General features: G+C 34.3%; 3 protein-coding genes and 1 long non-coding RNA gene across 7 annotated transcripts; 2 read left to right on the forward strand and 2 right to left on the reverse strand.

Annotated features, from left to right (window-relative positions):
* Positions 1 to 207: 207 nt before the first annotated feature.
* LOC143217459 (uncharacterized) lies at positions 208 to 7,243 on the reverse strand. The gene is made up of 5 exons (XR_013010816.1): positions 6,249 to 7,243; positions 5,188 to 5,347; positions 4,859 to 4,914; positions 4,453 to 4,770; positions 208 to 444 (listed from the first exon to the last, which is right to left on the reverse strand). It is a non-coding gene; the product is annotated as an uncharacterized LOC143217459 (long non-coding RNA).
* Positions 7,244 to 8,025: 782 nt separating this feature from the next.
* Mgr (prefoldin subunit mgr) lies at positions 8,026 to 9,322 on the forward strand. Of its 2 annotated transcripts, XR_013010815.1 has the most exons (3): positions 8,026 to 8,185; positions 8,527 to 9,074; positions 9,164 to 9,322. XR_013010815.1 is itself a non-coding variant. In XM_076441763.1 (2 exons), exons 1-2 carry the CDS (start codon positions 8,102 to 8,104, stop codon positions 9,019 to 9,021), a joined length of 579 nt encoding a protein of 192 aa, XP_076297878.1. In that variant the 5' UTR covers positions 8,026 to 8,101; the 3' UTR covers positions 9,022 to 9,322. The 2 variants fall into 2 exon arrangements, 1 of the variants encoding a protein (XP_076297878.1); XM_076441763.1 differs by having other exon boundaries at positions 8,527 to 9,322.
* LOC143217458 (c-Myc-binding protein) lies at positions 8,526 to 10,780 on the reverse strand. 3 transcript variants are annotated; one of them, XM_076441767.1, is made up of 3 exons: positions 10,604 to 10,780; positions 10,010 to 10,131; positions 8,526 to 9,903 (listed from the first exon to the last, which is right to left on the reverse strand). In XM_076441767.1, the coding sequence occupies exons 1-3, from the start codon at positions 10,604 to 10,606 to the stop codon at positions 9,759 to 9,761; spliced, it is 270 nt and encodes an 89-aa protein (XP_076297882.1). In that variant the 5' UTR covers positions 10,607 to 10,780; the 3' UTR covers positions 8,526 to 9,758. The 3 variants fall into 3 exon arrangements, with proteins under 3 accessions (XP_076297882.1, XP_076297881.1, XP_076297880.1); XM_076441766.1 differs by having other exon boundaries at positions 10,614 to 10,775; XM_076441765.1 differs by lacking the exon at positions 10,604 to 10,780 and adding an exon at positions 10,372 to 10,555.
* A 23-nt stretch (positions 10,781 to 10,803) lies between these two features.
* On the forward strand, positions 10,804 to 12,169 carry LOC143217455 (transmembrane protein 267). The gene is made up of 2 exons (XM_076441762.1): positions 10,804 to 11,383; positions 11,472 to 12,169. Exons 1-2 carry the CDS (start codon positions 11,096 to 11,098, stop codon positions 11,802 to 11,804), a joined length of 621 nt encoding a protein of 206 aa, XP_076297877.1. The 5' UTR covers positions 10,804 to 11,095; the 3' UTR covers positions 11,805 to 12,169.
* Positions 12,170 to 12,250: the final 81 nt, after the last annotated feature.

Here is a 12,250-nt window from a genome sequence, read left to right on the forward strand (position 1 = left end):
TATTTCATCGACTAAAATTGTACTGGTTACAAATAAGGATTATAAGTAACTGCAAATCTTTTCTCTTGTTGGTAAATGTTATCGTTGAGAGAAATTCATTTCGATCACTTATAACAGTTATTGATGAGAGAAATTTATTTCCATCGTTCACAACAGTTATCGATAAGGGAAATTTATTTCGATCGCTCATAACAATTATCGATGAGAGAAATTTATTTTGATCATAATAGTTATTAATGAAGGAAATTTGTAATAGTTATTATTAAATAGTACAACTTTCACATGGTAGACAATCAATTATTTCATAAATTTTTTATTCGTAAAATTAATTGCTACAATCAAAATTTAATGTGACAAACAAACAGATTTTGTGTTGTTCTTGTGGTCCGTTGATTCGTCTTGTTGTACGAAACCTTTTCAATGAATTTCACAGGCTTGTTCCAACTGAAAAAGAGTAGACAACTCAATAATTAAATAAGCAACCAGAATGAATTTTCTCATCAATAATTATTATGAACAAGTGAAGAGAAATTCATTCAATCATCGATAACTGTTATGAGCGATCGAAATAAATTTCTCTCATCGATAACTGATTTGAGCAATCGAAACAGTTTTTCTTCATCGATAACAGTTATCGAGGAGGATCCAATTTTTTGAACACTAATAACTGTTATTTGTAACCAAAAAGTATCGAAATCGATATTTTTTAATCATTTTGTCTTTTTCTTTATATTTTGTGTACATTATCTTAAATTTCAATAATAATCAACTTTTAACTAATGATTTTTATCGTAGAAACTTTTAAAATAACTGTTATTTTTGGTCCCTGGAGTATATGAAGCTGATATAATATCTCATATAATAAGGGACTGTCGTAAAGGTTGGGTCACGTTTTGTTTATCAGCTATAAAATTTCGTAGGATGAGAATTACGCAAAAAAATGTATATCGTTGGAAAGGTATAGTAGTCAGCTACTTTTTTTCTGCAGAAAGTACAACGATATAACGTTAACGGGTAAAAAGTTATAGTATAAGCTGGGATACTCCAAAAGCTCTGAAAAGTAAGTGTTGAAATTAAGTAAAAACGCCTTACATTCAATGTTTAGTGAGTATTTATTTCTCAGTGCCATTTTGTGTCCGGGTCCAATATTGATCTACCTATTTTCTGTAAAAAATATGCATTTGCATAAACGTCAGCAGTCTAATGATCAGCCTATTCCTCATTTCTAATAGTTTCGTATCCCCGTATAAATCATTTAGACAATACCATATTATCGATAATAGCAACAAGACTGAAGAATACTGGCTAAATTAAATGGCTGACTCCTGAAACAATTAGCCTACGTTCAGCATTTTATTTGGATAGCACGAGAGAATACCAAATTCACTCCGAATATTTCTTACATTTGCCGCTTTCTTTACTGTAAAGTCGGAACTGAATAAATAAATGAAAAATATATATTATATTTTTTTATGTTATATATATATACATTTTAATACTTACTGGACTTAATACAGTCTGTCAACAAGGTCATAATATACACTTTAAAACGAATAGCGACTCGTAATTATTACGTTATTAAATTATTTTATATCAAATAAATTACTAAACATTTGAGTATTGCATGAGTAAATTGCATCAGTTTAATACGCATAAAATTAAAAAACTCATATACAATGAAAATATTCCAGGTCAGAAGAAATGTGTAGTTTTCGTGTTAAAATAGTTCCGAGTGCAAAGGGTTAAGGCTTATAGTCTTCATACATACAATATTCGAATTGTCTTTTGCGTGATGCATGCTCGCAACTAATCTCGAAATGGAATGAAATTTTTAACGTCGATACGAAGAAACGACACATAGCACAAACTGAATTGAGATGACACCACGGCTGAAGAACGCTTCATTAAGTCAACCACCCTCTTCTCTCGCGTTAAGCGGCGCGATACAGTCGGTCCAAAGCAAAGCAAATTCGAAGCGGAGCTTCAAACAAATACTCCCAACGTCGACGTTTCGAGGAAAAACGAAATGGTCTCTAAAAATTTCTGTACACACGCATCTTTTGACACCATCAGGAAACGGACGTAGCTTTATTGACAGTACGTCCGAAAAAAAGGATGGCAATGTCAACTTGAAACAGGTTCTTGCTGCCCAAAGAAAAAGGGATAGAGAAACGGAGATAGAGAAATCAAAAAATCTGTTCTCCCTATCGATTACTCTCGCTCGATTCTTCAACGAATAAAACCACAATGTTTATTTAGCAGAAAGGGTTCTTCAACTCTTTTTAACCGCGGCCAAGTCAACAGCATGAATTCGTTTCGACAGATTAAATCTGCGGAGGACAAGAGACAGTCGCTATTATTCGTGGTACCATTGTCAGTCGCGGAGCCACGCTTCGACTCATTCTTTAGGATGACCCGAACGAAATCTATTCTTCTTCCGAACGCATATCTATTGGATCGAAGGGGAGCATCGCGTTTACCTTCGCGTTAGTGTCCCCTCTTCGAGATACCTCTATATGTATGTACCATTCATCATACGCGAGAGCAGGGCTTTCTGATGAGTACAGATAACGACGTAAACATCGGGATAATTTGAAAATAAAATTTTACTCTTCCCTGAATTCAGTTTCGTTGTGTGAAATACCAATACTAGAACTTTCTTCTAGAAACTGTCGGAATTCTTAACGTACGTTACTTATCTAACATGAATAAATAGCACAAAGTAATGCATACACGGTTTAATAAATTATTACACTCGTGCCTCTTTACCAATTCCACTTCAAACTGCCAAGGTGAGTTACGACGTCCTACTCATTTTTCTTTACACAGTAAACATTTCATGTTTTCTTCAGACCTAAACATTCAAGCCGACTTAACCCGTCCATGAAAGTTGTTAACATTTTTTTTATAATAAGTAGACTCGCTTTTCCAAGATGCGCCTTCTCATTTCTCGATAATGTAAAGATGGGGTTTTTCAGTTGTCAAAAGCGCTAGATAAAATCTAGGCTATTTTTACGTTTACGAGGCGTAATTTGCATTATTCGGAAGCATAAAGGTCGGTTTATCTTAGCCAGCCAGCGCCAGTACCTTACTACCAGAGTTGGGCAAAAATTTAATCAACGATTGACGACTAAATTTCTACTTCAATCGTTAATCGCAATTAACAATTAATCTCCTCGTTTAGTCGTTAAAAAATTGTGGTTAACGATTAAATACTTATTAATCGTTAATTGCGATTAACGATTATTAATCGTCAATCGGATAATTGATTAATGATTAACTGCTGAAATTTCAAAATGAAATACGTAATCAGAACTGTATGAATACTGAAAAAAATGTAAACTGAGTTTAGGTGTATTGTCATTTGGTCCATAATACAAATTCTGTTTACGTGCTTTTATGTTTTCTTCGATGATTCCTTTTTTTAATCAACGATTGACGATTAACTTCATCAATCGATTGAATCAATCGCCGATTTTTCGACGATTTCTTTTTTTAATCGTATACATTAATCAATGAATCATGATTAAAATTTTAATCGATTAATACCCAACTCTGCTTACTACCCAAAACCACCCAGGTAGTGAAGTGCTGCCGGACTGGCCGTGGCTGGCTAAAGTAAATCGACCTTTAAGCTGCGCATGTAGCTATTTTCATAAAGCTACGATAACTATATGCTGCGGAATAATGCATATTCCTCGTAAACGTAAAAATAGGACTTTTGAGGGCGATCGCGGCCTAGATTGGTCTTTTATCTAGCGCTTTTGACTACTGAAAAATCCCATCTTTGCATTATCGAGAAATGGGAAGGCGCATCCCGCACCCTTGCAATCCCGGGAACGAGTCTACCCCCTTAAGAAACTGTAATTATTATCTAGTCTGCATGGTAAGTCGCTGAACACCAGGAAACTAAACAGCACAGGAAGAAGAGGACTAAGCTACCAGCCCCACCTAATCCGCTCCGTGGATTCCCAACTTTAGGTGCTAGCGATCGCATTGCATCAAACTAGATTTTTCGGTTTCGCGATGGATAAATTAAATTACAATACTTTTCTCAAAATGGAGTAGAGTAGCAAGGTATAGATTAGGAAATGAAATGAGGGGAAGAGGATGAAAAACGGTGCAGAGAGAGAGAGAGAAGATGTAGAGTTGAAGCAGAAACACGGGAGCACGTGGTGAGAAGATGCAGGAAAGAAGAAGGGATACAAGAACAGTTAAAAGAAATATTAGCTGAAGACGGAAAGGGAGAGGGTTGGATAGCAAAGTTCATGAGTGTGAATGAAAACGGGAGAACATGGATGGAAGGATGAGAGTGTGAGAGGGTAGGAGTGAAGAAATAAGAGAGATGACAGGGTGGAAATAAAGAAAAGAATTGTAAAGGGAACGGGATCTCATTGTATCCCGTAAGGGAACGAATAAATACATGTGTTATATACGTACATACATACTTACTTTTCTCAAACACTGTGAGCGATGAAGCGGAATGACTTTCACGATCGTGTTCAGAACATCAAAATGTCTGAGGATCATTTGCATGTTCATTATAAAAATGCAAAATTGATATTGGAAACTGGCTAATACAGTTAGTACGCTAATGCGTTCGAGTCGTCGCTCTCTATCGCGTCATCTCACTTTGCTGCGATGCTTCTCGTTGGCGGCCTCTGTCACGTGGTGGACTTGTGGACGTGATTGATTCCGCCAATAGCGACAATACGTGTGACTCGAGGCGGCGCAGCGTAGGTAATCCGATTGGACGGCTTCTTGCAATCGCTATACATATATACAACACAGTACAAGAATTTAATAACATTCATCTGCCGAAGAGAGTTCAGCTAAGCTGAGATAAAAGAGCGCTTACAAGGAGAGGTCACAGTGGTGGAGTCGTCGATTTTAATGAAACTTTTTCTGGTGAATCTAGAGCAAAAATAGTCAGACATGTCCGAGGGTTTTTGACAATACTCATTATTTGTAAAGATAATTATAATTTCTTCTAATTCTCCTTGTTAGCTTAGCGATCAGATTTTCTAGTTTGAGCAGTAATGTTGCTGCTTCCACGCATAAAAGCAAAGATCAATCGATTAACGCGCCGCGCCGGGACTACAGGCAGGCGAATTCAGAACGGCTTGTTATGAAACGACAGCGATCTGTGGCACGTTAGTTCCAACCTCAATGGCGGTTACAGGTTACCTAGGGCTTCCTGCGGAAATGGCCAATATACTCCTCCGACCTCCAACTCACTCAGTCACTCGCTCACTTGGATCACTCCTGTTTGGTGTACCCCGTACCCATATGATCGCCCTGTCGCTCGACACGTACTCGTTACGGGTCATCATCGTGATCTATGCGCCTACAACAAACGTTACATCCTTAATCTGTCCTAGCCGGCTAATTCTACGCTCGTGCTGAACGAGAAAGTTGACGGTATTCTCCATTTGAATGCGGACCGGACTTATTTTGCGCCGCGATTGCGGCCGGTTCATCTCGACAAGACGAAGAGACTAGCGTGATTCTGGTACAACGATCGAATCAGCGACCGCTGATTCGAGCAATTACCTGCTATGTTTACGGATGTTCTCCTAGCAAATGATCGGAATGGGAAAAAGTGAATCTGAAGTTTGTGCTGATTCAAAAATTAGAAGGTCTATGAAACTTCAAAGAATGTGTACAAAATATGTATATCTTCGATATTTTAAGACTCTTATTTTAAGACCTTTAATAACTAAGCTATTTGTGAGTAACAGTACACTCAATCTTCCTATAACACAGTTAACCCCTTGCCGTATCATTTTCAAAACAGTTACAATGATTAGAACGTTTTTATCTCCGAAAATGTCGAAGAGAAAAGAAAATTTATATTTTTTGTACGGCTAAAAGCGAATCAAATTTTATTTCATTTAAAAAGAAACGCGTAACATTCATATTTGTTAGACTTTGTTTATAATCTTCATGGCGAGTGTGATTCGTTAAAATACGGCAAGGGGTTATAACGCGTTCCGTGTTGTATCGAAACCGGGTTAAGCGAAACTTAGAAGTAATCAAGGGAATGCGGAGGGTTGTACGAGGGTTATCACAGTCTATTAAATCGCACTTTATGGAAACCAAATTACATATAAGTATATCGGTTTATAAAAGAGTTGTCGCAATTTTTGCACCGTTTTATATCGAGACCGTGTTCTAAGAGAATTGATGAGTATATTAAAAATACGAATAGAATTGAATTTTTTAATTTAATAATAAAGATATTTTACCTTATAAAAAAATGGTTGAAAATGTCCCTGAACCAAATAAAAAGGTTAATGGTCCGTTCGATGGGGCATAAAGAAAAACCCTTTTTCCCTATTTAGTCATATGCGAAAATTCTGAAAAAAATCCAACTGACGTCAAATACCCTCATACATATACTAGTAATTAATTCAGATTTTTAAGTCAAACATCCTGGTTGTAAAGAATCAGAAACCTCGGGGAAAAGTCAGAAAAATTGCAGATTTTGCATTAAAGTTTAAGAGCGACATCATTTATATTTTTACAGTATTTTTACGTTGAGAAATAAAAGAAGGTAAACATTTTATCGTAACGGTAATTATTTTGTTACATCTATGGACGGTTTTGTTGATTAATTAGAAAAACGATGTTCCGAGATGCGGTGAACAGGAAGCACGAATTAACACGTGCTCGTGATTTGTTGTTTGTTTTGCATACAACGTAATCACCTTACAAAGGGACAATTTTTTCTATAAGACGTCTAGACGGATAGTACAGGGCTTACCCTGCTTTACACGATACGGCAACAATTCGGCTCTATTAGGCCAATAAAGTGTATCAAAGAGGAGGAATGCGCCCCGCGTCAATCGTAAATGTAACGTCAGTTTGTCCGTCCGTGTGCGATGCTCGAATATGCGGGGTGCGGGTGGACTTAATTTAGATTGGACCGTACACGTACGTTAGAAAAGAAGGGCGCAGGACCGGTTTTAAAAAGCCAGAATATTTTGAACTTCTGTGAAAGAAAACATAGATTCTACGAGTACAATTAAATGCACAGAATTTTTCTTGTAAGTAGAGAACTTTTGTGAAAGGTCTCTTATAATTAGACAGCGGATTTCATGCATTTACGACAAAAATATGAGGCGTAATTTAGAATAGTAAATAAATTAGGACAATTTAAATATACTGTTATATTATTTTCAACCTATTTCACTTCAGGTTGTTGCAATTCAGGTAGAAAATTCTTATTTTGCATGAAGAACCGCTGTTTACTTAATATATAATACGTCCTAGGAAAAGATTGACACGCCGGACATTTCTATAACTCAGAATTCTTTCGTTGATCCTGTAGCAATCACGGCGCATTTAAAATAGATATACATGCAAAATCTTTTTATGAATATTTCATCACATCGAAATATTTGTCAAGACGCGTATACTAAAATAATCAAACGGAAATATATTGTTTAACCCTTTCCACTCGAATGATGACTCAAAGTCACCACTAAATCGTACCACTATGTATTTAAGATATTGGTTACATTAATAAATATGTTGGGATTTAAACAATTACTAAACATTAAAATAAAATGAAAAAAATCATACAGAATGGAATTATTCCAGGTCAGAAGAAATGTAATGTTCAAGTTAAAATAGCTTCGAGTGCAAAGGGTTGAATTATTACATTATAATATTTTGTTATTACTAAACTATACCTTATGCCGGGTCTATAAGCAGCTCTGTTAGTAGGTATTCATTGTATCTGTTTTAATTGAATAAATATACGTACATACCATGCATACATAGAATTGGTCTGTGTAGAATCATAGAATTAAGAATATATAGATTGAATGGTATTATCAGAATTTCCTCTCTGGCATTATTGTAATTTATCGCCAGAGGACACCACCTTCAGGCTCGCATTACAAATTCATAAAACTGTAAAATAAAACCACTTTTGTTTTTCGACCAACTTATATATCTTAAATGGATACGAGCGGTAATATTTAAATATACGCATGCATATTGGAATTATAACAAAATTGGACATTTTTTTGAATTACGAAAACGACCATGTGAAATGATCACGTGTTATGAGAATTTGTTCGAGTAATCCAAGATGGAAGACGGTGACAATAAAGCCGACGTTGGGCTGGATAAAGAGAAAAAGTCCTATGCCGGGATACCGGAGGCAGATTTTGTGGTAAGTTATTACGTTTTACTATAAAATTATTGTTACGATGGAATTCTTATATATATAAATTTCACTTTATTATAACGAATGTTTTTATGGAGTGGCAATCCTTATGGCTTCCGATAAATATTTCTTTCACAAAGAAAAACAGGATTAATTTCAGTACACTTACTTAGCATCGTATTTCGTAAAAGAGATATTTTAGCTTTTCAATGTTGCTCCAAAAAATACTTCAACTACACCTTTTTGACGCGGCGAACCTTATATGGTTACAAAAGAAATAGACACCCATGATATTTAAATTCTCTGAACTGAATGAATCATTTCATATGTAATTTTTTACATCACAGGACGATGTCGACGCTTTTATGGCAAAACCGGGAAATAAATCGGTAGACAAAGTACTGCAGATGTTGGATGAGAACCATAGTAAATATAAATTCATGGAATACAACTTGGTTAACAAGAGGAGACGGTTGAAAGCACAGATTCCAGACCTAGAGAGAGCACTGGAAATGATTAAAAAACTACAATTAGAGAAAAACAACAGCAAAGATTTAGAAACACAGTTTCTTTTGTCAGAACAAGTTTATGCAAAAGCTGTTATTCCACCTACCGACAAAGTGTGTTTATGGTTAGGAGCTAATATAATGTTAGAATACACTCTCGATGACGCACAAGAAATGTTAACAAAGAACGTCGAAGCAGCAAAAAGAAATTTGGGCTATGTGGAACACGATTTAGACTTTGTCAGAGATCAATTTACGACGACAGAAGTAAATATGGCTCGCATTCATAATTGGGAAGTAAAGCGCAGACAAGCAGCCACGAGTACAGCAACATAATTTTTCTTTTTTATTACCAATCTAATTTGCAACGATTGCCTAAAACCTAAAAAGTAATTATTTGAAAATCCAGAGATGTTATGTAAATCCATGTTAACGATATTTATAATTTTGTAATGTTCTCTTTTTTTTTTTACTGTAGGTTACTACTTTTATTGTCAAGAAAAGCGCCTGTAAATGAAAAACTCTGTCAGAGAATGTCAATGGAATAAAGGACTCAAACACGTTTAGGTTATAAGCTAGTTACACCAATATTTATGTATATTGTCACACAAATACATTTGAATTCTAACTTATATAATATCTACACAACATTTCATCTTAAACTAGTTTTGATACTCACACGATGAAAATATACATAACCAGTATATAACAAAAAAAGAAAATAGTATGCCACGCTTATGGAAATATCACATAAAACAAAATTTTAGTTGAATCATTATTTTCTATTTTAATATGTTCTTCTTTTGTACTTCCATTACAAACTACGTCATTTATTTGTAGATACAGTAAAATTTTCTGTAGAACCAATCGGCTATACTTTTACGAACTTAAAAATTGAAAATATGATTAACGGAATGTGCAAAACAAAACTTAATTTATCTTATGTTCTAAAATATCATTGAAAAGATTACTATTTTTTTTAGTAAGGCACAAAATTTGTTTTAACTTCATCAGGAAGTTAGCGTCCAGTATGGACTAGTATTGAATTATGCTTTAAAGTTTTTATAATTTAATTATTCTGCATCGTCATCTGGTTCGTACTTCAACAATTTTGTTTTTAGCTCAATAATCTTCGCTTTCGCATCGTCCAATTCTTTCCTTAATGTATCCATTTCCATGTCACTTTCTGTGATATTACCAATTCTTTGGCGAACGTATCTATTATTACGGTTAAGAAAATATTTGTTATATACAAAATATTATTTGTTAGCAACGCTAATAGCTATTATGTTCATTACATTTTCATGTTTTAACAGAAGGATACTCTAAAGGGTCATCGGGTTTCTCAGGTTCTTCGTACAAAGATACAAGTATCTTTGTAAGTGCTTCCATAACACCTGCCCTTTCGAGGTATTTTCGAAACTCCTCCTTTTTAGATTCAGCAGGCTAAAACATATTAAACAATTTAATAAATATTGAAACCATTTGCACTATACATTGGCACATGGAAATCGTGTTTTTAACCATTCTAATAAAGAATATCACAAGCAATAAAACAATTAATATATATGTGTTATTAAGGAAAAATTATTTTGACAGAATTTCAAATGAACCTTTGGAACAACTGTTTCGTATATTTAATTCATCAATCTTTGTCTCTATAATCCAAGTTAAAAGATAGTTTACCTTCATACTAGACATTTTGTATGCGGGATTACAATTAAACAAGTATTTTATCACAAAATTCTGAAGGTCTTACACCAAATTAGCTTAATGAAATCTTAGTAGCACGTGCTTCTCAAATCATATGATGGTATAAATAACTAACGAAACACGTTCAGAACAAATGCTACATCACATACGCGATTTTCAAAACAATGTATACTCTACACTTTTTTAGAAAAGAATTATTCGTTACCATTATTTACCATTTTATAATATGTAAATTTAAACTGCTATGTTTTGTATATTTGGCTGCTTTCAGAAGAAATTCCTCGCGAACTCTCTGTACTATTTAAATGTTAAGAAACCTAGTCTGTTTCGATTGACAACAACACAGTCAAAGAAGACTCCCGCCTTGGCTAAAGCCCGACGCCATTTTGAATGTTTACATCATGCAATAGAGCTGATATAATGAAAACCAATTTTATGTTATGATCAAAATTACGAAATAATGAATTAAATTTACATAGCCAATAAATATAAAAGGAATTAATGCATTATTCAATAGATTTATTGATTAGAGAATTAGCTGAAATAGACTATAGCTAAGATACTGAAATCGTGAATGGAATATATATGATATCATTGATAATCTAAAATGGCGGACTTTTGTTTATAGAGTATTTTTTTGCGTAAACGTTTACAGAAAATACGGTTGAATGTAAATATTTGTAATGAATTTATCATAATGTTTTTTGGAAAGAAAGAAATGTTTATGCAGTTGGTATTAACAAGTGCTATAGGCATTTGTTCGTTTATTGGTGATCACGGTTTAAAGTATGGGAAGTCTGCTGTGTCACGCGCGATATTTGACAATATTACTCATGCAATCGTCGGTGGCCTCACTTGGGCAATTATGTTAAACTTATCAAGAAAGTCTGTTGCACAAAACATTCCAAGTATTGTTTGGTGTTTCCTTTTATCGTCCTTTATTGATGTAGATCATTTTATTGCTGCATGGAGCTGGAATTTAAACGTAAGTGATGTCATTGTCTTTGTTCTGACTACATTGTGATGGCAGAAATAATAAAAACACTAATCTAACTTTGAATTATTTTTCGTAGGATGTAACACATCTAAAAAGACGGCCATTTATGCACTGTACAACACTTCCTATTGTACTCTGGTCTCTGCTTAATTTTTATTCGAGTACATTTAATCATCCAAAGTTTGGCTACTTTTCTTGGATGATATTGGCCAGCTTTTTAAGCCACCATATACGTGATGCCACACGGAGAGGTTTATGGTTCTGTCCTATAGGTTCTACCGAACCCATTCCTTATTATCTGTATTTAAGTATGAGTATGATACTTCCTCACGTGTTGCAATGGTTGATGATATCGCAGGAACACCAGTTCAAGATATACAATAATGTAACACTAAACGATATAGTGTAAATGGTGTAAAAGCATCGTCCACTGATGTTTGTATATACGTAATTTGTACAAATTCATTAATGTAATTGATACATTCATTGTGCGACTCGAATGAATGAGGATACATGGCATATTTTTTGTATAATATTTATACATTTTGAGACTGTTATCGTCATTACTGTTGGCTTCTATTAAGAGATTTAAGAAAGACATTACATCAAGTAGATATTTATTATGTATTTTTATAAAATTGGAAAATATATTAGAATCTGTAAGTCTAAGAATGTACCTTTGTAAACGTACCTCTGCGCTTGTTTTCATCTACATGATACAAAAGGAGAGAATGTATATTGGTTTGTGACATAAATTGATTTGGTTATATACAATATCTTCTCCTAATTGTTTTTAACGAAGCAGAGAATTACAGTAATCTACATTTTCAATGAGTTAAAATTCGAACATATTTA

This window comes from Lasioglossum baleicum, chromosome 17, assembly GCF_051020765.1.
Source record: "Lasioglossum baleicum chromosome 17, iyLasBale1, whole genome shotgun sequence".
Lineage (NCBI taxonomy): Eukaryota > Metazoa > Arthropoda > Insecta > Hymenoptera > Halictidae > Lasioglossum > Lasioglossum baleicum.

Excerpts from the sequence above, each read along its gene's own strand:
- Mgr (XM_076441763.1), top strand. The coding sequence starts at position 8,102 with ATGGAAGACGGTGACAATAAAGCCGACGTTGGGCTGGATAAAGAGAAA. Across the intron at positions 8,186-8,526 it reads TACCGGAGGCAGATTTTGTG|GACGATGTCGACGCTTTTAT; the intron begins GTAAGTTATTAC and ends TTTACATCACAG.
- LOC143217455 (XM_076441762.1), top strand. The coding sequence starts at position 11,096 with ATGTTTTTTGGAAAGAAAGAAATGTTTATGCAGTTGGTATTAACAAGT. Across the intron at positions 11,384-11,471 it reads CATGGAGCTGGAATTTAAAC|GATGTAACACATCTAAAAAG; the intron begins GTAAGTGATGTC and ends TATTTTTCGTAG.
- LOC143217458 (XM_076441765.1), bottom strand. Across the intron at positions 9,904-10,009 it reads AAACCCGATGACCCTTTAGA|ATACGTTCGCCAAAGAATTG; the intron begins GTATCCTTCTGT and ends CCGTAATAATAG.